General features: G+C 42.2%; 1 protein-coding gene across 1 annotated transcript; it reads right to left on the bottom strand.

The window, feature by feature from the left end:
- Positions 1 to 470: 470 nt before the first annotated feature.
- Positions 471 to 26614, bottom strand: LOC306890811 (uncharacterized protein). Its single transcript, XM_079450787.1, has 4 exons — positions 26111 to 26614; positions 24097 to 24226; positions 1256 to 1297; positions 471 to 1163 (listed from the first exon to the last, which is right to left on the bottom strand). Exons 1-4 carry the CDS (start codon positions 26538 to 26540, stop codon positions 974 to 976), a joined length of 792 nt encoding a protein of 263 aa, XP_079306913.1. The 5' UTR covers positions 26541 to 26614; the 3' UTR covers positions 471 to 973.
- Between the last annotated feature and the right edge of the window lie 1353 nt (positions 26615 to 27967).

The following is a 27967-nucleotide window of genomic DNA, read 5'->3' as shown; positions in this document are numbered from 1 at the left end:
ACGGCCTCATGCAACATTCATCGGGCCTCATTGTGGGAAATGTCTTTTTAAAAGTATATTAGATGTCGTGATTTGTTTGATGTGAGTTTTGCCGAGTATCGTACAAGGAACAGTGAAACATGATCATTGGGTCTTGTTTTACTTACACTCATATTGTTTCAAACCCGTGTGTGTTTTTTCTTAGGTGGAACATCAACAGGAGATGTTTAGTAGGAATGTTACACACTACAGAAGTGAATGGGGACTGGGGTTTGACATTCAAACCTAAAGCTTAAAAACGCATCACACTAGGTTTGATGTCACTGACAATCATTAAAAATTATTTGTTTTTAGCAGTTAAGTCCTAGAATACTTTTAAAATCGTTTTTTAGAGCTCAAGACCCAAGTCCCTATCCACTTTCATTGTAAATACAACTGTTTGCTTGAAAATTCTGCTAAATATGAATTTAGACACTCCTTTTGTTTTTTTTCTGAACACAAATGTTGGTAAGGGAAAAGTGTCTGTCCCCATTGACTTGCATTGGTTTTGTGTTCATTCAATAGAAGTCAATGGGGTCTGACGTTTTTTGGTCACCAACATTTTTCTAAATATCTTCTTTTGTGTTCTGCAGAAGAAAGAAAACAACACAGGTTTAAAATGACAACTTTAACATATCTCCACATCCATTGACTCTCATTAATAACCTCCTATTGTGTATCTTATAATTTTTGCAAAAAAGGCGAATAAATTAACCCGTGCACATCTTGTTTAGTCTGAAGGAAATCCTTTGCATGAGCACTCATGCAGACATACTGGTACATGTGCATTTACGTAAGCAAGCGTGAACACACGCATCTATACCGATGAAACCCTTTTCAGTAAACTCACATGGACATGCACACAAAGCCCTGACATCCAACATGTAGGAGCCGGTCTCATTTGTGTACACTCGGTCGCACACACACACGCTCTCCACCCCCACACACGAAGGCATTACTGCAGTGGATGCGGTCTTAAACTCACATTTGAGTCTAGCAGGTCGATGCTGTCCAGGCTCTTGCTGCGGTGAATTCGGCCCTTGATTCTGCGCAGGGATGGCTTGCCGTGCGCCGATCCCTCCGACTCATCCAGCACTGAGACGGATTCGGGGGTGCCGATGAATGCGCTGATCTTGGGGTAGTAACTGTGAGGAAATAGACATTTTAGAACGTGGTATTAGTTTTACCATTAAAAATAATGAAGTGAAATTGAGTAAGAAGGGTTTAAAATGCTTACACTGCAGGGCCGTATTTGTCTTTGTCGTGTTTGGGGAAGACCCTGAGATTAGAGAGAGAGAGATGTTTTTAATTCAACATATAACACATTTTATTGCACAATTTATTGACGTCATACAAGTAAACGATTTTCCAAAGTCGATTTCTACAAAAACTGTTCAAATATAGTATATACAGTATATGCATTGCTTAACATACAGATCAGCAAGATAAATTCAAGTATGACGACACATCTCAATGGTTCTTGCGTATCTCGCATATCACGACTAGTCACCAGACATACAAGAACCAATGAGATTTGGCGTTTCCTTGATCGCTCATAACTTTATAGACATTTATTTGATGCATTTACATTTTTGCTTTTGAGTTTTTACAAATCTGCAATATGTCTCTGAGACGTTTCCTTGTTAGATGTCAGATGATAAGATGTCTGTAAGATGTTTATGATTTAGAAGGTATGAAAAACTGCTTTTCTAAGATGATTATCAGATGTTTTTACACAGCAGATATTTTCCAGATCTAGCAGACATCTTACCGTACTATCTGGGTTTACATGCATCTCCATGTTTCAATTTACCCCTCTCATCTATGAGTTTCCATAGATATGTGACATATGCATGACATATCGTACAAAATGTAATTTTTGGATCTTTTTTTTCTCACAAATGTATTGCTTCATTTAAGCAAATTCATTTATGAACAATCTGGTATCAGGATGGATGTGCTTCTTGGAGCTTTGCTGTTGAGCCCCACGTTGACGGTATGGGATAGCATAAGGGTCAATTATGAGGTAGTTTTCATATTTGGTTGGGAAATTGGTTTACAAATAAATACAAATTCCAGTTTTATTTGGTGATGTCTAGAATGTGAAACGTCTTTTTGTGAAGCTTTTTATTTAAAAGTGGAGAAAGATTTCCAAGATAAACATTCATTCTTTGGTAAAAAGTGAACCAATTGTGCAAAATAAGATCAGGAATTTGCATTAAGAAAGTAAAACTTTGAGGACATTAAACTTTAAGTTTTGTCTTCTCCACGCAGCTAAACAAGTCAATCTGTTGTTTATATAGATGTAATATCAAGATAATCCACACAAATCCGAAATTTCTTCGTGACACAATGAACATTTCTTACTGCACATTTTGACACAAACCACAAACATTCATTCACAGCAATAAAGCAAAGTTTAAGTTTAATATTGCGCAATGTCCCACTAGACATAAATCAACACACACAGACCACAAAATACGACAACAAAGACAAAACAAGATTGACTCTGTGTTTGGGGTCAAAATAAAATATCAACATCACACACATTTCCTGTCTGACCTCAAAAGTAGCTTTAATGCAGTGGATATATGCATCATGCATGAAGTGTCCTATAATCAGGTCATTAGTTCATTTTCAAGTATGCGCAGTCACAGATATGGATACATATAAACTAAAATCAACATTTTGTGCACCTTGAATCAATTCAGCGAAAAAAGCCAGAGCTAGAACAGTGAATACCACTTGAGCACATGGTTTACAGAACCTGTAGTGAAATGTAAGTACAGTACAAGAGATAATTTGAATGCCTCGTACCATAACCGTTCGCCTCATTGATATCAGGGCACACCGTGCTTTCCAGAGGATTTGTTTAAACGTCCTGCAAAACGAAATTGAATACCGCAGATCTTCTATTTCAATGCACTTACAAGGACACCAATAAAAGGACTCCTCATTTGCATATTAAGTGGAAGATTACGGAAACCTCCAGGGCATCCGCTACTGATTTTCAAGAATATTCGAACGCGATTTAAAAAAGCGTCTAAAGTTTTTTATCTTTAGATTGTAATTGGGGTTGTCAAATGGGAATGACAAGAATAGGGAAGGAAAAAGAGGACGAAGGGATTATTATGACAATGAGGATGGCCTGACGAAACCCGGTGAGGTCTCACCTTCAGTTAACCTTATTTAGCCAAGCGTGTATAAATCATCTGGGAAAAGGTTCAAGGACAAACATTCTGGTGTGTTTGGAGATATGAAGAGCATTTCAACCCAAAGAGATATACAGATGTGTGCTGTAGGTGTAAAAACACAGATGTGAATGCTTCAAGCGCATGCAAACATTCTGTTCAAACAAGACTTTTGGGTTAATTAAAAAAAAAAAAATTCTAGTATGCATTTGACCAAAAAATATGTGTTGTGCAAGATGAGTAACTAATATGTTGGTTACATGCAATTCAAGTAACACGGTAGAAGATGCGGAAAGATGTAGTTCCCTGAAAATGACAATTCTTTTATCATTACTTTTATGTCATTCCAAACCCATATAAGTTTCTTTCTGCGGCAGAACACAAAAAAAGATATTTTGAAGAATGTTGGTGACCAAAAAACATTGACCCCCTTTGACTTCAATTGTATGGACACAAAACCACTGAGACATTTACTCAAATATCTTCTTTTGTGTTACACAGAAGAAAGAGTCATATACAGATTCGCACGGACATGTAGGAGAAGAAATGGATGATGTGAACTATACCTTCATCATGCTCACAGCCTGAAACAAAAGACAGAAGATATAACAATTTTGCTAGTCCGCGCACCCTCCTGACTTCCAATTGTATATGCTTCATAAAGCTATCAGGCTATACTGCTAAATCAGCAAGTCAATATCCACTCAATAGACACAAACAAACAATGCTGACCGTCCATGACTGCCATCAAAACTATCTCTGCTGCCATTATCACAAACATTAATATGATTTTCACTTTGGACAGCAAAGTATGGCCGGAGGACACAAAACGGGCAAAGAGCAAGTGCAATCGTGTGTATTCAGTCCTGACAAATCTTGAAACTTCTACAAGAGACGGATTCTATTAGCCGTGCGTTACGACCGTCAACCTCTAATGAAGTAAATAATTGTTCTGGACGGGGATAAGAGTGCAAGGCTTGATGGAAGAGGAGGGACAACATGGGGCGAGAAATTGTGTAGGGGAAACCCATACATTTCCATTAAACATGATCAAGAACTCTGTCAGTCAACCCCGCTCTCGATTCATGTTTGGGAGAGTGCGTAAATGCTAAAAAGCATGCGTAAAGAGGCCTCGGGGTGGACAACTGCTGCTAATTTCATTGCGCTGGTGAAAGCCAACGTCAGGACAAGAAGACTGCAGGGAAGACGAACATCTGGTGTGTTTCCAGAACTCAAAACATTTTACTTCTCTTTACGGATAGGAAAAAAACATCACAAATGAGATTTCTTTCAAATCAAATGAGTTTTTTATTGTTTGTCCAATGTGGAAATGAGAATTGGTCTAGTCTTATACAGATGCAGAACATTTCTCATCCAGTTTTAACAAAACAGAGGTTAACAAGTGTAATTTTCATCCAATATATGCTTACAATGAATTCTAATAGGTCCTGACAGAATTGATCTCTTCATGAATCTGTCCTTTGATCCAAGAAAATGAGACATGAATTAATACTGTCACAGCTCGGATATGCTATATTTATGTCTCTGATCAGTTGATGTGATACTTATACGCCCATCTTTAACATTTGAGTGAGTCTTTTGATATCTTACAGCAAAAAACTAAAGAGTAAGGCCGTGTCCACACAAACATGGGTATTTTTTAAAGCTTTTGCGGTTTGGCCGTTCCTCCACATGCAAACGCAGTACCCAGTCCCTGAAACCGAACAAGCCAGGGTGAAGGTTTTTAGAAACTCAGGTTTCAGTGTTGTCGTGTAGATTTGGCGTATGACAACCTTTGTTGGACGTCGGATTCCAGGCTTCTGATTGGCCAACACAGCTTTATGGTTATGTCGCCACCTGTTTTTTTTTGCATGCTTTTGACACCGCTTTATAGCGTGTTTTTGTGTGGACCAGAGATTTTTTAAACTCAGTTTATAAAAATACCCATGTACGTGTGGACTTGGGCTAAGATGGATGTCCACTATCGTCACTCGCTTCAGGAAAACTGATCTCCTCTATGTATTTCCTTTTACCTCTTTTCCTGGACAGATCCTGAAGTCCTCTGGGTAAAAGTGATTTTAGAAAAAAAAGATTTTAAACCTCTGGCAGGGTGGCTCACCTACCAACAAATCGAATGAAGGAACTCTCAAAGACGAGAAATTCTGAAGCACTCTCTGATCTGAATTCAGAGACAAGTCAATCTGAGTCTCTAGTATTATGGTGGCTTTTATGCTACAGTACGTACAGTATACAAATACATATTAACGATTTTCCCAGAATTTTGAAGATGCAACTATTAAGCATTAAACTCATGAATCCTGCCGAGAACATAATGAGTTTACATTTAAATCAAAATAAGCATTTTAGGGCCATAATGTTTATTATTTACCATTTTTGTATTTACGAATTCAGTTCTCATGACTAAAAAAGCAATCTCAAAAGAATTGTGTTCTCACAATTGCAATGCAAAACATAGTAGTGTTTGATATAAATAATTGTATTTGTACTGTAATGCAATAACAACATTTATGAGGCTTACAATTAAGAATGAATACAAAATAAAATGTCTGGACAGCATTGCAGTATTATTTCTTTTACAATAATAAGAATTTAGGGTATGAACTTGCTTAATTGTCATACAAATAATTTATTTAAACTGCTTTGATTTCCATTAGGTATTTTAAATATATTTGTTTGTATAATGCGTATTTACTATATATATATATATATATATATATATATATATATATATATATATATATATATATATATATATATATAGTATTTAATACATTTATGTATATACATTTTTATAATTTCTTTTGGGGGGGGTGCAAAATATGGCCTGGACATTTTCTTGACAGGTTTTGTGAGATTTACATTTTCAGACACGTTCTACGGCATTGTCGCTTAATATACTGTAATGTAATGTGCCATGATGCCACTTTTGTTTTCATGTGGCGCAAATCACGCTACAGCTGTGCGGTAAACAACGCAAAGTCATGATGATTCAAAACCCATGAATGATTAAACGTAACTCTAAGTACTAAACATGCAAAGACGCCGCTCGGGGGCCTCATCACCGATTTGGATTTATGTGAATTTGCCCAATTTTATAGTTATTTGGAGCACGTCACATTAAGCAACTCGGCTCGACACAGAAAATGACGTTCGCTTGCTTGGTCGTTCTTGAACCTCGTAGCTAACAGTTCAGCAATGCCGTGGCTTCGGTTCTCCTTTAAGCTTCAACTGTTGCGGAAATGCTGACATCAAACAAAACCCGCTGACCTCCATTTAAAGGGAAAATCGTACAAAAGCGCCTTAATGGAGTGAGCGGGCGGCTAAGAAAAGATTGAGAACTTTTGATGATAATGTAAAAATGATGAAAAATGTGTCTCCTCATTACTTACAAATGAATTACCCAGCATGCTACATTCAAATTAGCAGCTTTTACCGACCCCAAGGGGCTCGAAATGCCTACGGTTGTTGAATCATTACACGCAGGCCATCTGCAAACAGAACTTTAAAAGCACTTCAGGACAACATTTGACTCCCCTCAACCTTTCAAACAATAAAGGCCTAACAATGTCTTCCTGAATGCTGGTGATTTTCCTTTCATGTTGATCTCTCACTCTTTCTTCCTTTGATTCTTTGGCGTGTCATTACAAAGGTGTAAGACAACGATGTGGCCCATTAACTTCAGGGTTGCGCTCGAGGGTTGCTATTTGGTCAAATGTATCCCATGTTAAGCCATATAAACCCAACTCCTAGGATTATCTCAACCTAAAGCAGGTCTCTTTTGAAGCTCCAGCACTGACATTGTTGAATATGGAAATGATGAGCTGTGACGCAATAAAATGTGATAATGTATGCCTTTGTGATGAACTGGCAGAGAAAAACAAAAGTGCAAAGACGTTGAACCTGGTCATTTGTAAAGGCTTGAGGTTAATGAAAAGACATCTCCAATCAATAACCCAGAAGGTTCGAGTCTTGGATCGTATCGAAAAGCTATGGAGAAGAAAGATAGGTCAGGGTACATTGGTTGATCGTATGTGTTGACCTTGTGAAAAAGCCTAGTGACACTGTTGAAGTGACGTTCACAAATATCTACCATACAATTAGGAATAAGGCGACACAGATCGCCAAGGTAATGAACTCGTGTCATCCGTTCGGCTAAAAGCGTAATCCTGTAGCGTTCAATTCACACAAAAAGGTCACGGAGGCACAAGACTTACCGATGAAAATGAAGCAAAGATGGAAAGGAATGACAACATTGTACGAGAAACACAACAGTGTAATAGACACATTTGGTGAAACGCATGCACGCACTCCACAAAAATCGCACAATGACAGCTTGAATGATCAGTGTATGAGATGCAAGGGTTTACACACAAATGCAAGGAAAAACACACACACGCTTCAACTTTTATTCATTTTGCACACAGTAGACATACACAGAATGATCAGACACATGCTTGGATGTTGCAGTCGACACAATCATGAATGAAATGATACGCGAGTGAATAAAAAGCCAACATGACATCATTATGCACACATTCAGCCTCCTTTCAAACTTCGCTCGCATCTTTAACAGCACAGCGAGTGCCGCCCGCAGTCCACCAATGAGATTTCATCACGATATACATCATCACCGAGGAATAAACGAACACGACAGTCGCTTTTCCGGATGGCTAAACACCTTTCACACACATGTATACTTACCACATATGTTTTCTGGGAGGCAGGCTACGCTCTCTGTTGTAGGCAGTCACCCCTAGAGCCAGCTGCATTACAGTTATGTATTTCTGGTAATTCACCATGGTACTGTTCACCGCTTTTTTTACAACACAAAAATCCGCACCGAAAGACACGCGCAGGTAACGCTAATAATACGAGTTTAGACTCTCCTTCCGCTCCCTGGCATCGGCTTCAACTGCGTCTTCCTTGCTGAGCATCACAGCGCCATTTCCAGCAGCAGCAGCAGCAGCACTGACAGGGAAAACACTCCACGCGAGGGAGCGCGCCGCTGCCACCCATGACCACAATGACAGTCTGCTCGTGTCGTACCTCTGTCAGGAGAAACCGCGCCAGTCCGCTCGTTTTTACTCAAGAGATGGGCATTCTTTTCCCGCCACTCGCGCCTACTGCCGCTTTGCTCAGAACGCGCTCTCTCTCTCTCTCTCTCTCTCTCTCTCTCTCTCAGAGATACGCTGCTGCGGCGTCCACGCGTCCGTGCGTGAGTGTGTGTAATGTAGGTGCGTGTACGTGCGTGGGGTTAGAGGAGGGGGTGGGGTGGTTTACATGTTAAACGGATCGAGGTGAAATACCCTCATGACTGTAAGACTGCAGCCATAGTTCTTTTAAAATGGAGAACTAGGCCTACTTGATTTTTTCCGTTGAACACACATGGAGATATTTATTAGAATTCTCTGGCTGCTCTTTTCCATGTAAAGTTATTATAGATGCTAAATCTATTAAACATCTCTGTTAATCGAAGTCGAATAAAACACGAATAAGAACTCAACGAAAAATGGAAACTTTAATTTGCCAAATGTAATCAATGATATTTAATGTTTTAATAAAATGTTTGAGGCACTAAAGTTACTAACCAAACAAAAATAAAATAAATAAATAAATAATACAATTCGTTTATCTAACGTATGTAGCAATGAACAAAAAAAGAACAAAATGATTAAAGCACATCAAATTGCTTATAAAATAGCCTAACACAAAAAATATGTAAATAAAAGTTAATTCCAAATATCAATAAAACTATAATAACTCTGCTTCCATACATTAATAAAAAAATAGTAAATCAGAAAATTTGTATCAACTTTCACCCTATTAACAAAATTTTATTTATTATTTTTATAATCTTAGCTATTATTATTACTACTTATTACCTACCATTTAATATACGTTATTAACCTAACTAGCGATATTGTATATATTGATGCTCATATATTTTAAGAATATTTTATAGCTTAACTGATGTGCATTTTCCAACTCCTCCAATCAGGTTTGAGATTGAAATACATGCTTAAATTAAGCAAATTAAGTAGACAATTTCATTAAATGAAATTCTAAGCGTGGGTTTGGGAGGAGCCTAAATCTAAGCCGCCTGTTTGTCAACCATTTTTAAAGCATATTTATGGAGCCATTTGCTTACCTTTTTCTTACCAGAGTTCTTCTATGATCCAACGATTTCAATTTTATTCCATTTATTCTTATTACCAACTTTATTAAGACCAAAAAAGTTTACTGTTAGTTTGTTACAACTGGACAGGTGAACTCAAGAAAAGAATATTGGGGCCCATCCTAGGGCCCTGCAGACGATAAGCGGGTTCAGAGGATGGATGGATGGATTAAATCATATGTTTATAATAAATTTAATGTATTTAGGAATTTAATGTTCATTACATCATTTTGTTCATTTGTGCAACAGCACACTGTTGAATGATGACACACATCATCTCATTAGTTTAAAACCAAACTAAACTAAAAATTATTTTTTACAGTGGTTAGACAAATGCAGAGAATATGTGGAAACCCAATTTCGTGTTATATCCTGAGAGCGGTTTTGACAGCACGAAACACCCACTTACATACCAGTCTCAGAATGAACAGGAGAAAATATAGCCTGCTTCCTCTGATTTCAGCGTGGGCTGTTCAAATTGCAAGGATTCTATTTAGGGAATAATTTACTCCTCAAACTATCTCAAAATGGGCACTTGGTGCAGAGCTAATTTGCTTTGATTTCCATTTTACCTAACTGAGTTTTATTTTTGGACTCAACATGGCTGCAGTGATGCTTAGACTGTCAATGTCGAGCCAGTTTTCCTACACATAAATTACCCTTCTCATTCAGAGATATCTGATTAGCCATTTCTCAAACGAAAATGTTATTTTGGATGTAACGTGGCGTGTAGATTGTTGTAGATGGTCTGTGTGAATTGTGTCTGTGCTGAATCTTTCTGGAGGTGGATGTAATTATGTTGCTGACATCTCTGAGGGTGTCGACCCACAGCCTACAATTTCCATACCTGAAGGGATAATTGCATATATTTTTGTCCATAATGTTCAGAAAATGGGTTTTATTCGAACAATGACATCTGACATTAACAAAGATTGAATATATAATATTTTGCTCTTCAATGACTGAAATTCAGTTCTGTTTGTGCATGGCAATTTCTTAACAGAGTAATGATTTAGACTCCAATAATAATATTCCTTTTGGTTTATGACAGAATGTAAAAGAAGCAGAAATTAGACAATTTATGTTATTTTCCTTCATAAAAAATCGATGTTCGCCATTTGATTTAGCACATTAACAGTAGATCAAAGTACAATAGATGTCTATATTCTGTCATCATTTATTCACCTTTGTGTCAATCAAAACCTGCTGACTCTTTCTTCCGTGTAACACAAAAGAAGATAATTTGAGAAATGTGTCAGTGGTTTTGCGTTCATAGAATGGAAGTCAACGGTGACCTGCTATTTGGTTATAACATTCTTCAAATTATCTTCTTTTGTGTTCTGCAGAAGAAAGAAAGTCATTGTATTATTGCTCCTGTAAGACAAAAAAGCTTTATTGCTCCCTGAACTCTCTTCATGTCGCTTTGGATTAAAGTGTCTGCTAAATGACTAAATTTAAATACAGATTTGCACTGAAATGGCGGTGAGTAAATGATTTGCAATCTTAGTGACCTCTCCCTTTTATGCCAAGTGGCATTTTGTGTCTCAAGATCACAGTTATACATGCAACTGATATGGAAGGAGCAGAATCAAATAAATTTCTATTGTCGAAAGAATGCGATTTTAAAACACAAATAATTCCCAGCCCTGCATGGGGTTTGTCTGGTTCATGCATTTGATGGTTGAAAACCTCCAGAGCTACATGTTACTGCAGTCTGGCGCTCTAGTGCATTTTGAGAATGGCACACTTTCTACTGCAGCACCATCATTTCAGACTTTTTATACATCTCACATTAATCCCTGGAGTCACGCACACACACCAGACAGGGCCAATGAAGAGCCTGCCCCTCTTTTTCAACCCCGTTTGAGGGACGACTACGCACTATAGGTCAACAGGGTTGAGGAAAGTCCTGAACGTTTCTCATGTGATTCACTCTACAGTATATAGGACACCAATTCACACATTCAGTGATCTATTTACAGATGCCCAAACTAAATTGGTCAAGGACCTTCTTTCCTCGAGCCCAGCATGAAGATATCGTCCGTGAAAAAGGACAAGTTGGGAGTGACCCCCTTATAGTGCCTTTGGTCTTTCACAAACAGTAACAAGTGGATTCAGGAATGGCTTACAGGATTCAAAGGCAGTTCCCAGAAGAGGAGAGTTGGGGCGGAGCCGTAAGAACCCTCTCCAGCTGGGGAGTTGTGATTTATGACTTTTCCCAAGTGAACAAAGAGGAGAAATGAGGTAAAAAGAAGGTGGTGCTATACACACTGCGCCAGGAGAGAGAGAGAGAGCGCGCTCTTGCGAGACACGGGAGAGGGATGTTCCAATATGTGCACATGGCAGACCACGACGCCCCCTGACACACACACACAGTATTTATAAAATAACACAATCTTACAGATCATCTTAACAAATGTATTAGACCATAACTATTAGAGCATATGGTTTTTTGTCACAGCTGCCCTAAATAAACAGACTGTTAACAGATTACAAAATCATTAATTTAATGTGTTTATGTTTTTTTTTTAAAAGATTTATCGTTTTCCAAGATGGGCAGAAAAAATTGTAAAGCATTTTATAATTTTTTATCCAGATGTCCATATAATAATAATAACAACAGAGACTGGAAACGGCAGCAAGAATGCAAGCTGTTATCAAGACCAAAATATTAAGTTTTTTGGTTATTATAAGTGATGCACCGATTCAAAGTTTGTATTTGTATTGAGTGATATCTGCCGAAAGCGATAATTTGATGGCTATATCAACTCGCCCTAACTAAATTGAAGTCAAATGAATATTTCTTAACTTTCTAGATGTGATTAATTCACTATTAATATTTAACATCAAACTGGTGATATTTCTTAACATTTTCTATACACAGAAAACAAATTTATGGATTTTTCTGTTAATTTCATTTTTATATCGGCCTGATCATCGGCTGTTTTTTGCACCCTGTTGTCGCTCTGCTCTTAAGTCTCCAGAGCTCCTCCGTGAGAGAGGCGAGACCGGTGCACCCTGTTGTCGCTCCTCTCTTAAGTCTCCAGAGCTCCTCCGTGAGAGAGGCGAGACCGGTGCACCCTGTTGTCGCTCCTCTCTTAAGTCTCCAGAGCTCCTCCGTGAGAGAGGCGAGACCGGTGAACCCTGTTGTCGCTCCTCTCTTAAGTCTCCAGAGCTCCTCCGTGAGAGAGGCGAGACCGGTGCACCCTGTTGTCGCTCCTCTCTTAAGTCTCCAGAGCTTCTCCGTGAGAGAGGCGAGACCGGTGCACCCTGTTGTCGCTCCTCTCTTAAGTCTCCAGAGCTCCTCCGTGAGAGAGGCGAGACCGGTGCACCCTGTTGCCGCTCCTCTCTTAGGTCTCCAGTCTTAAGTCTCCAGAGCTCCTCCGTGAGAGAGGCGAGACCGGTGCACCCTGTTGTCGCTCCTCTCTTAAGTCTCCAGAGTTCCGCCGTGAGAGATGCGAGACCGGTGAACCCTGTTGTCGCTCCTCTCTTAGGTCTCCAGAGCTCCTCCGTGAGAGAGGCGAGACCGGTGCACCCTGTTGTCGCTCTGCTCTTAAGTCTCCAGAGCTCCTCCGTGAGAGAGGCGAGACCGGTGCACCCTGTTGTCGCTCCTCTCTTAAGTCTCCAGAGCTCCTCCGTGAGAGAGGCGAGACCGGTGCACCCTGTTGCCGCTCCTCTCTTAGGTCTCCAGTCTTAAGTCTCCAGAGCTCCTCCGTGAGAGTGGCGAGACCGTTGCACCCTGTTGTTGCTCCTCTCTTAAGTCTCCAGAGTTCCTCCGTGAGAGATGCGAGACCGGTGAACCCTGTTGTCGCTCCTCTCTTAGGTCTCCAGAGCTCCTCCGTGAGAGAGGCGAGACCGGTGCACCCTGTTGTCGCTCCTCTCTTAAGTCTCCAGAGCTCCTCCGTGAGAGATGCGAGACCGGTGCACCCTGTTGTCGCTCCTCTCTTAGGTCTCCAGAGCTCCTCCGTGAGAGAGGCGAGACCGGTGCACCCTGTTGTCGCTCTGCTCTTAAGTCTCCAGAGCTCCTCCGTGAGAGAGGCGAGACCGGTGCACCCTGTTGTCGCTCCTCTCTTAAGTCTCCAGAGCTCCTCCGTGAGAGAGGCGAGACCGGTGCACCCTGTTGCCGCTCCTCTCTTAGGTCTCCAGTCTTAAGTCTCCAGAGCTCCTCCGTGAGAGTGGCGAGACCGTTGCACCCTGTTGTTGCTCCTCTCTTAAGTCTCCAGAGTTCCTCCGTGAGAGATGCGAGACCGGTGAACCCTGTTGTCGCTCCTCTCTTAGGTCTCCAGAGCTCCTCCGTGAGAGAGGCGAGACCGGTGCACCCTGTTGTCGCTCCTCTCTTAAGTCTCCAGAGCTCCTCCGTGAGAGATGCGAGACCGGTGCACCCTGTTGTCGCTCCTCTCTTAAGTCTCCAGAGCTCCTCCGTGAGAGAGGCGAGACCGGTGCACCCTGTTGCCGCTCCTCTCTTAGGTCTCCAGTCTTAAGTCTCCAGAGCTCCTCCGTGAGAGAGGCGAGACCGGTGCACCCTGTTGTCGCTCCTCTCTTAAGTCTCCAGAGTTCCGCCGTGAGAGATGCGAGACCGGTGAACCCTGTTGTCGCTCCTCTCTTAGGTCTCCAGAGCTCCTCCGTGAGAGAGGCGAGACCGGTGCACCCTGTTGTCGCTCTGCTCTTAAGTCTCCAGAGCTCCTCCGTGAGAGAGGCGAGACCGGTGCACCCTGTTGTCGCTCCTCTCTTAAGTCTCCAGAGCTCCTCCGTGAGAGAGGCGAGACCGGTGCACCCTGTTGCCGCTCCTCTCTTAGGTCTCCAGTCTTAAGTCTCCAGAGCTCCTCCGTGAGAGTGGCGAGACCGTTGCACCCTGTTGTTGCTCCTCTCTTAAGTCTCCAGAGTTCCTCCGTGAGAGATGCGAGACCGGTGAACCCTGTTGTCGCTCCTCTCTTAGGTCTCCAGAGCTCCTCCGTGAGAGAGGCGAGACCGGTGCACCCTGTTGTCGCTCCTCTCTTAAGTCTCCAGAGCTCCTCCGTGAGAGATGCGAGACCGGTGCACCCTGTTGTCGCTCCTCTCTTAGGTCTCCAGAGCTCCTCCGTGAGAGATGCGAGACCGGTGCACCGTGTTGTCGCTCCTCTCTTAAGTCTCCAGAGTTCCTCCGTGAGAGATGCGAGACCGGTGAACCCTGTTGTCGCTCCTCTCTTAGGTCTCCAGAGCTCCTCCGTGAGAGAGGCGAGACCGGTGCACCCTGTTGTCGCTCCTCTCTTAGGTCTCCAGAGTTCCTCCGTGAGAGATGCGAGACCGGTGCACCGTGTTGTCGCTCCTCTCTTAAGTCTCCAGAGTTCCTCCGTGAGAGATGCGAGACCGGTGCACCGTGTTGTCGCTCCTCTCTTAGGTCTCCAGAGTTCCTCCGTGAGAGATGCGAGACCGGTGCACCGTGTTGTCGCTCCTCTCTTAAGTCTCCAGAGTTCCTCCGTGAGAGATGCGAGACCGGTGCACCGTGTTGTCGCTCCTCTCTTAAGTCTCCAGAGTTCCTCCGTGAGAGATGCGAGACCGGTGCACCGTGTTGTCGCTCCTCTCTTAGGTCTCCAGAGTTCCTCCGTGAGAGAAGCGAGACCGGTGCACCGTGTTGTCGCTCCTCTCTTAAGTCTCCAGAGTTCCTCCGTGAAAGATGCAAGACCGGTGCACCGTGTTGTCGCTCCTCTCTTAGGTCTCCAGAGTTCCTCCGTGAGAGATGCAAGACCGGTGCACCGTGTTGTCGCTCCTCTCTTAGGTCTCCAGAGCTCCTCCGTGAGAGATGCGAGACCGGTGCACCGTGTTGTCGCTCCTCTCTTAGGTCTCCAGAGCTCCTCCGTGAGAGATGCGAGACCGGTGCACCGTGTTGTCGCTCCTCTCTTAGGTCTCCAGAGTTCCTCCGTGAGAGAAGCGAGACCGGTGCACCGTGTTGTCGCTCCTCTCTTAAGTCTCCAGAGTTCCTCCGTGAAAGATGCAAGACCGGTGCACCGTGTTGTCGCTCCTCTCTTAGGTCTCCAGAGTTCCTCCGTGAGAGATGCAAGACCGGTGCACCGTGTTGTCGCTCCTCTCTTAGGTCTCCAGAGCTCCTCCGTGAGAGATGCGAGACCGGTGCACCGTGTTGTCGCTCCTCTCTTAGGTCTCCAGAGCTCCTCCGTGAGAGAAGTGAGACCGGTGCACCATGTTGTCGCTCCTCTCTTAAGTCTCCAGAGTTCCTCCGTGAGAGAAGTGAGACCGGTGCACTCTGTTGTCGCTCCTCTCTTAAGTCTCCAGAGCTCCTCCGTGAGAGAAGTGAGACCGGTGCACCCTGTTGTCGCTCCTCTCTTAAGTCTCCAGAGCTCCTCCGTGAGAGAGGCGAGACCGGTGCACCCTGTTGCCGCTCCTCTCTTAGGTCTCCAGTCTTAAGTCTCCAGAGCTCCTCCGTGAGAGAGGCGAGACCGGTGCACCCTGTTGTCGCTCCTCTCTTAAGTCTCCAGAGTTCCGCCGTGAGAGATGCGAGACCGGTGAACCCTGTTGTCGCTCCTCTCTTAGGTCTCCAGAGCTCCTCCGTGAGAGAGGCGAGACCGGTGCACCCTGTTGTCGCTCTGCTCTTAAGTCTCCAGAGCTCCTCCGTGAGAGAGGCGAGACCGGTGCACCCTGTTGTCGCTCCTCTCTTAAGTCTCCAGAGCTCCTCCGTGAGAGAGGCGAGACCGGTGCACCCTGTTGCCGCTCCTCTCTTAGGTCTCCAGTCTTAAGTCTCCAGAGCTCCTCCGTGAGAGTGGCGAGACCGTTGCACCCTGTTGTTGCTCCTCTCTTAAGTCTCCAGAGTTCCTCCGTGAGAGATGCGAGACCGGTGAACCCTGTTGTCGCTCCTCTCTTAGGTCTCCAGAGCTCCTCCGTGAGAGAGGCGAGACCGGTGCACCCTGTTGTCGCTCCTCTCTTAAGTCTCCAGAGCTCCTCCGTGAGAGATGCGAGACCGGTGCACCCTGTTGTCGCTCCTCTCTTAAGTCTCCAGAGCTCCTCCGTGAGAGAGGCGAGACCGGTGCACCCTGTTGCCGCTCCTCTCTTAGGTCTCCAGTCTTAAGTCTCCAGAGCTCCTCCGTGAGAGAGGCGAGACCGGTGCACCCTGTTGTCGCTCCTCTCTTAAGTCTCCAGAGTTCCGCCGTGAGAGATGCGAGACCGGTGAACCCTGTTGTCGCTCCTCTCTTAGGTCTCCAGAGCTCCTCCGTGAGAGAGGCGAGACCGGTGCACCCTGTTGTCGCTCTGCTCTTAAGTCTCCAGAGCTCCTCCGTGAGAGAGGCGAGACCGGTGCACCCTGTTGTCGCTCCTCTCTTAAGTCTCCAGAGCTCCTCCGTGAGAGAGGCGAGACCGGTGCACCCTGTTGCCGCTCCTCTCTTAGGTCTCCAGTCTTAAGTCTCCAGAGCTCCTCCGTGAGAGTGGCGAGACCGTTGCACCCTGTTGTTGCTCCTCTCTTAAGTCTCCAGAGTTCCTCCGTGAGAGATGCGAGACCGGTGAACCCTGTTGTCGCTCCTCTCTTAGGTCTCCAGAGCTCCTCCGTGAGAGAGGCGAGACCGGTGCACCCTGTTGTCGCTCCTCTCTTAAGTCTCCAGAGCTCCTCCGTGAGAGATGCGAGACCGGTGCACCCTGTTGTCGCTCCTCTCTTAGGTCTCCAGAGCTCCTCCGTGAGAGATGCGAGACCGGTGCACCGTGTTGTCGCTCCTCTCTTAAGTCTCCAGAGTTCCTCCGTGAGAGATGCGAGACCGGTGAACCCTGTTGTCGCTCCTCTCTTAGGTCTCCAGAGCTCCTCCGTGAGAGAGGCGAGACCGGTGCACCCTGTTGTCGCTCCTCTCTTAGGTCTCCAGAGTTCCTCCGTGAGAGATGCGAGACCGGTGCACCGTGTTGTCGCTCCTCTCTTAAGTCTCCAGAGTTCCTCCGTGAGAGATGCGAGACCGGTGCACCGTGTTGTCGCTCCTCTCTTAGGTCTCCAGAGTTCCTCCGTGAGAGATGCGAGACCGGTGCACCGTGTTGTCGCTCCTCTCTTAAGTCTCCAGAGTTCCTCCGTGAGAGATGCGAGACCGGTGCACCGTGTTGTCGCTCCTCTCTTAAGTCTCCAGAGTTCCTCCGTGAGAGATGCGAGACCGGTGCACCGTGTTGTCGCTCCTCTCTTAGGTCTCCAGAGTTCCTCCGTGAGAGAAGCGAGACCGGTGCACCGTGTTGTCGCTCCTCTCTTAAGTCTCCAGAGTTCCTCCGTGAAAGATGCAAGACCGGTGCACCGTGTTGTCGCTCCTCTCTTAGGTCTCCAGAGTTCCTCCGTGAGAGATGCAAGACCGGTGCACCGTGTTGTCGCTCCTCTCTTAGGTCTCCAGAGCTCCTCCGTGAGAGATGCGAGACCGGTGCACCGTGTTGTCGCTCCTCTCTTAGGTCTCCAGAGCTCCTCCGTGAGAGATGCGAGACCGGTGCACCGTGTTGTCGCTCCTCTCTTAGGTCTCCAGAGCTCCTCCGTGAGAGAAGTGAGACCGGTGCACCATGTTGTCGCTCCTCTCTTAAGTCTCCAGAGTTCCTCCGTGAGAGAAGTGAGACCGGTGCACTCTGTTGTCGCTCCTCTCTTAAGTCTCCAGAGCTCCTCCGTGAGAGAAGTGAGACCGGTGCACCATGTTGTCGCTCCTCTCTTAAGTCTCCAGAGTTCCTCCGTGAGAGAAGTGAGACCGGTGCACCCTGTTGTCGCTCGTCTCTTAAGTCTCCAGAGCTTCTCCGTGAGAGATGCGAGACCGGTGCACGCACAGCTGACACTCGTTATCACTCACATCACCGGCCTCGCACCTTTTCCTCTTGTCCTGCTCTGCTCACCAGAATATGTTAGTGAGGATCTTTGACCCTAACAAAAAACCCTAAAAGAGTAATAATCTTTGATCTTTAACCACACAAAATCACACAATTTAGTATTAACAGAATAATATACAAAGGCCTACACATCATAACTAGGCCTTCATTTTCTTTTACATACATGTGAAAAGTATGACACATATTATCTTAAACACACCCACACACACTCTTTCTGTTCTTTGCACACACACACACACACACACACATACACACCTCGAGTCACACTTCATTGCTGTCGCAGTGCTTTTTTCCCTGTGTGCGGTGAGGTGAGTCATCAGCAGACTATAGCATAACCCGTCCACTTTAATCTTCCTCTCTCTCTCTCTCTCTCTCTCTCTCTCTCTCCTCCTCCTCCTCCTCCTCCTCTTTTCTTTGGTAACCTGGCAGACTAGGATTTCAGCCTGGTTATTTTTAACCAATAATGAAGTGATTCTCCACGGCTGTGCCAGTTGGAGCAGTTCCACGAGAGAAAATGAAGACGCTAAAAGCAGAGCGCTTCACGGCACTTTCCTGCAGCGATTAAGATATCACACATTTGACGATTAGCCTGCTAAACAAGCAAAATCTCTCTTTCAGCAAACATGTTTCACTTTACTTTCACTTGATTTTGCTTGTGGTGCTTCTCACACCTCGAGAAAGGCTTTCATAAGTAAACACAGATCGAGGGTTTGAAAAATGCGCATGGGAGTTTGTAAGATGGTTACACACATTTGCAAGTTAGCCTACCTCATAAATGCGCAAGATTTTGCTTTTGGTGCGATTATTACCTCAGAAAAATGAAACAAATTAGTTTTTATCAAAGCAAATGTTAGACTTCATTAGGTGCGTACTATCTTAGCAATTATACATGTTAACATCTCCATTGCCCACTGCAGTTGCCTCAAAGACATCAAATATGATCACTTACTAACTTTAAACCCACACGTGGTGTTACAGAAACCCAGCGCAAGCAAAAATCTAATCTAACTCTATATCTAATTTAATGCATTAGCTCCACAACAGATCTCTATAATTGGAAATCATTACAGTAGTTAACGTTGATGTCAGACTCAGAGATATGTCTGGCCAAAACCGTTCCTTTTATGGTTGTTCGGTCCAGTGGATAGCCTTTGGTCTATGATTTACAACAGCGGGTTTGGTTGAACTCAGCAAGAAAGTGAAAACTATTCGAGGGACACAGACAAAGTGTGAACCTAACAGATAAATACCACATCTTCCCATTTAACAGTGGATCTGTGTGTGTGTGTGTGTGATGGAGAAAAGTTGAAGGGACAGTTGAGCCAAAAATTAAAAATCTGTCATCATTTACTCTCCCTCGGATTGTTCCAGTCCTGTATAAATGTCTTTGTTCTGATAAACACAAAGGAAGATATTTGGAAAAATGTCAGTAGGCGAGTAGATCTCGCGACCCATTTACTGCCATAGTAGGGAAAGTAAATACGAATGAATTACATGTTTGAATTTGCTAAGTGTGTCCCATCAGGTTAGAAATACTACATGCTCACTTGGGATCTTCACGCCCACTAGAAAACTTGGTGGTCTTCAATGCAAAAGACTGCACGTGGGGATATTTGGATGCAACCAGAATCACTGCACTGGAGTTTGCTCATGTTAAATGCCCGCCTACCGAGACTTTTGCCTCCTTCAATATTATTGGCCCACCGGGGAAACTCCTATGCACTGTCGGCCTGTAAAAACAATTTATTTATTTTCTGACCGGCCCACATTTTTAAAAACTGTCCGCGGCTCCTCTGGCATTTGTCAGAATTGCCAGATGCCCAATGCGCCTATGGAAACATTTGATGTGTGTCCAGCGACGATGCTGAAAATGTAAACGAAATACACAATCACACACCAGTTTTACATTTAAATGTCATGAAGTTGAGCTGGAGGCACCATTTGTCCTATTTCCACGAGGAACAGCTACTGAAACACACAAACTGCCCTGTTAGCCTTATTCTTCCATGCACATTAATAAAAACAATGTCTAGCTAAGAGCTCTGTTTACTCTTTATTTGAAAAACCCAAGTTTTCATAAAAACAAATCATGACAATCCTTAGGCAGTAACGCCACATCACTAATGCAGAAAAAGGCTTCACTTCTTTTCATCTATCCAACAGAAAACAGTCAGCTGAGAGACGCAACATAGTTTATGTTCACAGCACGTACTGTGTTGTATATGTTATATCATTTTACCTTATAAATATGTATATATGTGAATAACTTATCTCGTAATGACGTCTCTGTTCTATCCATATATTCCTTATACATATTCAATAACATCCTCATGCATTCTTTAATCCTTTTTTCTCTGCACTTCACTTCTATAGTGTACGTACATATTTCAAACAAATATGATTGGCTGAAATCCTCTCCACCTTTTTCCCCCAGACAGATTTGCTGACCTCTCAAACTTCTTAAACCGAAACATATATGTCTTGTACATAGTAAAAACGCTGTACTTACATATAGTGTCTATAATCCTGCATTGCCATCACGGTGTCCGTAATCATACTTCTCTTCTCTGTGTAGGTACTGCGTCTACGCTTTCCAAATTGCCCGACTCCTGCGTGTGGGTTTGTCTGTATCCTTGTAACTTGTGTGACCCAAAATGATTTTGTCATATTGCCACGTCAGTGAGTCTATGTTTGTGTGTGTTTCGGCTGTGGGTCAGACCTGTGGCACTGGCGTCTAAAGGATGACTTTGCTGTCAGTCAGACATAAAGGAGGCCTACTTTGGACAACAATACGCCTGCTTCTCGCTTTACCTCGCACAGACTCATCATCTTCCACCAACTGGAAGCCCACTTCCTCTATTTTAAGCCCAGCTTGGATCAAGCCTAATTTTAAAATCCGTACCTATACGTGCAGTGATCTCATAGGAAATATTAATTCAAATGACAATATACAATACTCCTAACCAACTTCTAGTATAGCTTACTACGCTCTTAAAAAGCATTGCTGTTTTTAATCCATTAATTGGGTAAAATGTGGTATTTTTCTCAGGGTAATTAAAACCAATGCTTGTGTTTGTCTATATTTTACCCAACCGGGGGTTAAAACAACCCAGCACTTTTATTTACTCTTAGAGCTACCAATAACAATACACATTTGACCATAATTCAGCTCTGCAGACGTCAACAGATTGTTCCTCAATATCAGGGCAGAAATGGGAAAAGTCTGCCGATTCCATCTGTGCCCGCTCACAAGTGGCTGATTTTGGACACTACATTTCTCTCCATGCATTTGGCAGACGCCTTTATCCAAAGAAACTTCCAGTACGTTCAGCATTTTCATTTTTTATTTGCATGTGTTCCTATGGTTCAAGCCCACGACCTTTGCGTTTCTAAGAAATGCATTACTAGTTGAGCTATATGAACACAGATCTACAAAAGCAGCACATCCAACACAATCTCTCGGCAAAAACACAACTATTTTACGATGTGGCTAATTCGTATGATCTCATTCGTACATTTTAGAACGATTTTGCTTTCGTGACTGTGACGTTAGGGGTGGGGTTTCAGAATTGCTTTTTTTCCACGCATCGTACGTTTTGCACGATTCACAACGTATGAATTAAAAAGATTGTAACATACAAAGTGCTTTAGTGGCTGTTTACACAACACGGTTTTCAACTAAAACCAGAACCTTTTTGGGGGGGCATTAGCTGTTCATTAACACGTCAACAGCGTTTTCTGGGCCTGAAAATACAAGCTTTTGAAAACGGGTTTCAAAGTGCAAGTTTTCGTGAAAACTATGAATTATGCAGTGCGACCACCCCTCCGTTCATGTCACATCTCGCTCACTTATTTATACACAACACACTGAGAAGCACTTTCAGCTATTACACACTTACTGATCTAACTGTACGCTGACATGAAAACCAATCCCTCTCTCTCATGCATACTGCAGTATGTCTAGCGCATCTATCTGTAAGGTTTCCTCAGTATTTATGCTTGTCAAACTTGCATGCTCAAAAGAAAATGGTTAAACAACGCTGACAACGTGATGTCCAATTACAGGCGTACAAGAAACAGATGCACCTTATTCCAATTACACAGACAGGTGAGAGGGGTTTACATAAGGGAGATGACTTAAGCAAGCTTGTAACCGTGATGTCAGCAAGTATTCAGAGTCAAAGGCAAAGAAAATGATATTCATGAGAACAGAATGATTCACTGATGCAGATACAAAACATGAATCTAACAAAATACAATGCATTTTGTTTTCCATATTTGATTTAATTTAAAGGCATTTCTATAGAATTTCTTTTAGGACTTCAACATTATACAAAACGTAATATTTGAAAACACAAACTTCTTAGGGTTAATATGATCACCAATAGATAAAATGCTCTAAATGACATCAAATAAATATTTGCATCTTTACAACTATAGCTCACTCTGTAGTTTACGTCAAGGACCGCTACATGCAGTATCATATGTGCATGTGCAGTGAATGCTGATGCGAGTGCCTTGCATTGCAGCACATTTAAAGATCCAGTGAAGTGCTTTGATATCTGCAGCTTTATTGATGCACTGCTGTATTTGTGTCGTGATCTGGAAAATGGTAGTGGGTCTTGAATTCAGTGTTATATTTGCATTCAGTGTTGTTGTGATTGTTACAAAGCAATGAAAATCTAAATATTTCAATAACAATATTAATATGAACAACAGCGCTTTTAGCAATGATGAGAATTCAACTTGTATTTAGTTGCATTATCGCAAGTTTACCATTGATAGCACACATACATCCGGAAGACGACTATTTGGTGTCTGCATTTACATCTGCATGACTTATTTTCTATTGTTTGCTCATCTGCATTACCTGTTATTATAGACATCCAGAACAAGTTGTTTATGATTTAGAATGTGTGTAAAACTGCCTTTTCTAAGATGTTAACCATATGTTTTTAAACAGCAAATGTTTTCCCGATCTTTAGCAGACATCTTACAGACGCACCTGAGCTATCTGGAACCTAGCTAGAAACGTTAGTATACGCTTTTAAAAGCAATGTTCTTATACAATAAGATAAAACAATATCCAACAGTATTGAAGCATCAAATACAATCCCAAATGATCGACTAAAATGATCTGTGTATGGATTCAGTTGTACCGTGACAAAATGAAAAGTCACATCACAATAAAAGTCTGCTTCAATAAACGTTACAATGAAGCGACTACTCGGAAGTGAAAGAACAAGCATGCACATGTGGGATATACAGTACACAGCACCCATAAAACCCATTGCTGAATATTTAATGTGAAGAAAATTACTTGAAATATATTTCTACTAAAAGGGGGCACTTATCGCCCGGTCTGGGCACCATACAGCAGCTTGACCAGTTAAGACCAGCAAACCATCGAGTCAGTTTTAAGCTCAGTTTTTCGATACAGAAATGCCACAGAAAGGGCACAGAAATGCAGAAATTCCTCCAGATAAGCAACCCCCACATTAAAGGTCAACGTCTCGAGAGACTCCAGAAATACGAAAGACTGATGAGACGGGATTCGCACATCAAAGAGACGAACAGCAGCCTCTTCAGCATCTCTGTCTATCTATCCAAATGTGTCGATGCAATGCTAAAATGGCCCACTCAGCGGATTAAAGCGTTTATCTGTTTTTTAACACCCACCGTGACGCCCTTCAAAGGGCTCGATAAGGTAAGCGAGGAGTATACTTGACCCCTTCTGGAACAAGAAGGCCAATAGCGTGATACACTGAACTTGAGGAGTAGGTCCCCTCCGGTTCTCATTCATTATGCACAACAACACAGAGGGACCCGAGAGGAACAGATTGCAGCAATTACAGCGTCGGCGAGGTGATATCTTACCTCGTGTCAAAAACCGGGTCTGTGTACATAGGTAGAAAACAAACCGTCTCCTGTCTCTTGGACAGCGGGTTCGCTTGGCTGTGCGACGCTTTTGTTTGTCCTTGCTTCTTGTTTCCTTCAGCTGAGCCATCTGCGAGGGACAAACACATTTTGTTTGACGTCACAGCGGAACAGTGTCTGGGTACAGCGACTCTTTCAGACACCTTTGAAAAGTTAACTTTAAGCTGTCTGCATGGAAACGTTATGAGCATTCATTCAGAGAATCTGGAAAGTAGAACATTCTGCACATCAGATGGACCTTATTTCTAAAGCTAAGGCCCTGAGACACGAGTTAAAAGCATGCACGATAGCGAGCATAGCAAGTGCAAGTTACATTTCTGTCGAAAGAGATGCCCAGGACACTCTCATGGCAATTTCTTAATGCAATTTTAAGCCTGCTAATATTAGAAATAAATAAGAACAAGAATAAATATCTAAATACATAAATGCAAAATAATACACAGACAAAGTATATATTTTATATAATTCTTTGCCTATTATTATCAAGTTATTTATTTAGAAGTAAGGTTTAGAAAAAAGGCAAAATAATTAAAATATGTAGTGCTCAAATATGTAGTGCCAGCATCAATACTATGCGACTTTAGCTCCCTCTACAGACAACACATAAATCTGCAACTGTTGATGCATCTACACCAGGGGTCTCCAACCTTTTTGTAAGCGAGGGCTACCAAAATATCTAAAATCCTCCAGAGGGCTACTTGTTGATAACATAGTTTTCAAACTTTAAACATGTGATGCCTTATTTTTACGCTCACAGAACCAAATTAAGTTTTCTTTCAGATATTTTTGCACTTGAAAATATCAAAGCTTATAACACTTGCGAATAATAAACTTTCATGACGATGTAGTCACAGATTTGTCAACTGCCTTGAGCATTATCGGTGAGCCCTGCGTTTAGCGGGCACCTTACAGAGTTCATGTGGGCTACCAGGTGCCCACGGGCACCACGTTGGAGACCACAGATCTGACCTGAATATTAAGGTCCAGACGGTTTTTATCAAGGTCCTATAAATGACGACATGAATTAATCGTGGGCCTCAGGGTTTGAATAATTGCCTATATTTCCACATAATTTGACCTGTTGATCAACTTTACGTTCATCTGTTTACACATTAAATCTGAAGATTAGCTGACAAGCTTAAGGGTAGACACTTAAATTTGAGGCCATATGCTGAGCTCAGTCCAGGGCAGTTTGTTGCCCAGCCGGTAATCTCCTCGGTGGGGTGGATTTACGCAAGCTATTTACTTCTACATCTCAATAGGATACACAGTCTTTGAGACCTAGTTGTTTTTTAACAACTCATTCATGTTTATTATAACGTTTTTATTTTATATTAAGCATAAATTGATGTCCAGTCATCTTTCATCTTGATATGGCACATCTTATCCCTAAGAGATGTCTCATGACTATAGTATCAGACCCACCTAGAAAGGACCTACCCAAAATTATTTTTGGGCATCACAGGCAAATTTAAGTTTAAAAAGAAATTGTGTAGTTTTAAAAGGCTGGGTAAATCTCATTATTCAATTCAATTGAACAATAAAATAAATTTAAATAATCCATTAAAATCCATCATAAATTCTAGGCACCTAGAACCATTAAGTTTAGTACTGTGACTTTTAAAATCAGCACATTTTCACCCAAATCTCATGAGTGTAAAATACATTTAGTAAAAAACGTTATATATAAATATGATCTATTATTATGGTAAATAAAAAAAGATTGACATTCAGAAAATGGAAATCGTAAAATAAGATGAAACACATTATGGTCTTATACATGTTACAGGGTAAATGTGCTTCATTGATATCAAATTTGATTTTAAAAGGTCATAAAACAAGCTTCATTTTTTGTTATATGAACACTTTCTTTTTTAATTCAGATGTGATGGACAAAAATGTTTTGTAGTGTAGGCAGATGACTAGAATTTGATGCACAATCTCTCCGGTTTACCTTGACAGTCCAGGAGGAAGCAGGTGAGCAGGTGAGGACACACTTCCTCCAGCACAGAGCAGAAAGCGTTAAACCCGCTCGGTCCTTTCTGGGACAGCTGATCCAGAAACAGCTCTGTTCGTTTCTTGCTGGAGTCCTGGGCCAGTATCTCTTTATATTCCTCAAGAGAAAACACTTCGTCATACACCAGATACGGCAGAACCTTGTTGACATCAAGTTCCTGTAAAATCCTCTCTCTGTGTAGCGTCAAAACCTTGGCAATCCACTTCTTCTTCCTTCTGTTGGCCGGTTTCTTGCCTTTATTCCTTTGTCTTGTGTTTTTCTTCATGAACCATTTCTTAGAGCCACTTCCAAACATCTTATCACTGAAGGTTCCCACTGAGACGTCTTGAATCGTTCTGTTGATTTTGCCTACGAAAGGAAAGTGCATTGTTTACAGATAGAGGATCATGTTTGTATGTTTTTCAATCATTGGTGCTGCATGTGTTGTGACACAAAGTGTCTGGAGGGACAGGACAATATGGACAGGATCAAAATACCTGCTCGGTACTTACAGACAGTGATAGGATTAACTTTGTGTGAAGCAGACCGTCTGTCTCTACTACTGCAGATTTATAACTTTGAATATGGTTTTGATTTTTGCTATTTTAGTCACTGGGGAAAATTATAATTTGATTTTGTTCATTTTTATTTGATTTAAAAAAAATTATATTGCACTATTTTAGTATATGATATAGCCTATGATTTTATATTTAAATAATCTTTTTGGCATGTATCACATTTAAATGTGTATTATATTTTAAAATATTAGATTACCATCAAAAATCTGAAACAATGAGCACTCTTAATAGTTGTCTCCTCCAGCAGATGGCAGCACAGCTTCAATCATCACAGGTTTCTGGTCTTTGAAACTGTAAATTCGAGAGGAAAACTGGGCAAGGATGTCACACAGAGGACTATCACAATAGATTTGTAGGTTTTTATAGATCTTTATAAAAGTTTCACAATGATCCAACAGATGCCAACAAACACCAACAACAAACACCAATTCATTCAACAGCCAACGATATATTTAATTTAATATTTTCTCATTATTCTTCACGATTTTTATTATTTAGTTCTACATTCAGTTCCATGTATTAGCATACTGTCGTTTAATCTCATGTTGGGTGCTATATTTGTATTGACTTAAAAAATATATGGGTCTCCAATGTCCTTCTCAACAATGTCATCTTGCACTGTTTTAACTATGTGGAAGCACAAAATAAGATATTTTGAGAGATGTCTCAGTGGTTCATAATGGAAGTCAATGAGGGTCAATATTGTTTGTTCTTCAAAATTCATGTTAGTGAATATACATGATAATGAATTGTATTCATAGTGTTCTTTTCACATCTCATACACGATGCTGTCTTCATTAATAAGTGTCAGAAACTTTTCAACTTGGAAGCCAAAGCTGAAGAAATGTCATGCCCGTAGGCGACAGGGACCCTGCAGATATTTTCTGAATTGACTTCCTTATTGTCCGTCACGCAATCCAGTTTAAGGTTGATAGTGAGCATAAGGCAGTTTCCTTCTGGTTATAAGGGTTAATGGTTTTGAATAGTTAAGTATAGGGTTAGGAATGAAATGACTCATGCCCAAAATCACTTATTTGAAAGGAACAGTTCACCCCAAAATAAAAATTCAGCCATCATTTACTACCCCTCGAGTGTTTCCAAATCTGTATGCATTTCGGTTCTGATGAACACAAAGAAAGATATTTGGAAGAATTCTTATAACCAATAGTTCTCGGCTCACATTGACTGACATAGTAGGAAAAATAACTTTAGCGTTATTTTTGTTCTGTTGAACACA

Source organism: Barbatula barbatula (genome assembly GCF_947034865.1).
Source record: "Barbatula barbatula genome assembly, chromosome: 25".
Lineage (NCBI taxonomy): Eukaryota > Metazoa > Chordata > Actinopteri > Cypriniformes > Nemacheilidae > Barbatula > Barbatula barbatula.
This window is presented reverse-complemented; position numbering and strand designations above follow the sequence as displayed.

Excerpts from the sequence above, each read along its gene's own strand:
- LOC306890811 (XM_079450787.1), bottom strand. The coding sequence starts at position 26,540 with ATGCACTTTCCTTTCGTAGGCAAAATCAACAGAACGATTCAAGACGTC. Across the intron at positions 24,227-26,110 it reads CTTCCTCCTGGACTGTCAAG|ATGGCTCAGCTGAAGGAAAC; the intron begins GTAAACCGGAGA and ends TGTCCCTCGCAG. Across the intron at positions 1,164-1,255 it reads GACAAATACGGCCCTGCAGT|TTACTACCCCAAGATCAGCG; the intron begins GTAAGCATTTTA and ends ATTTCCTCACAG.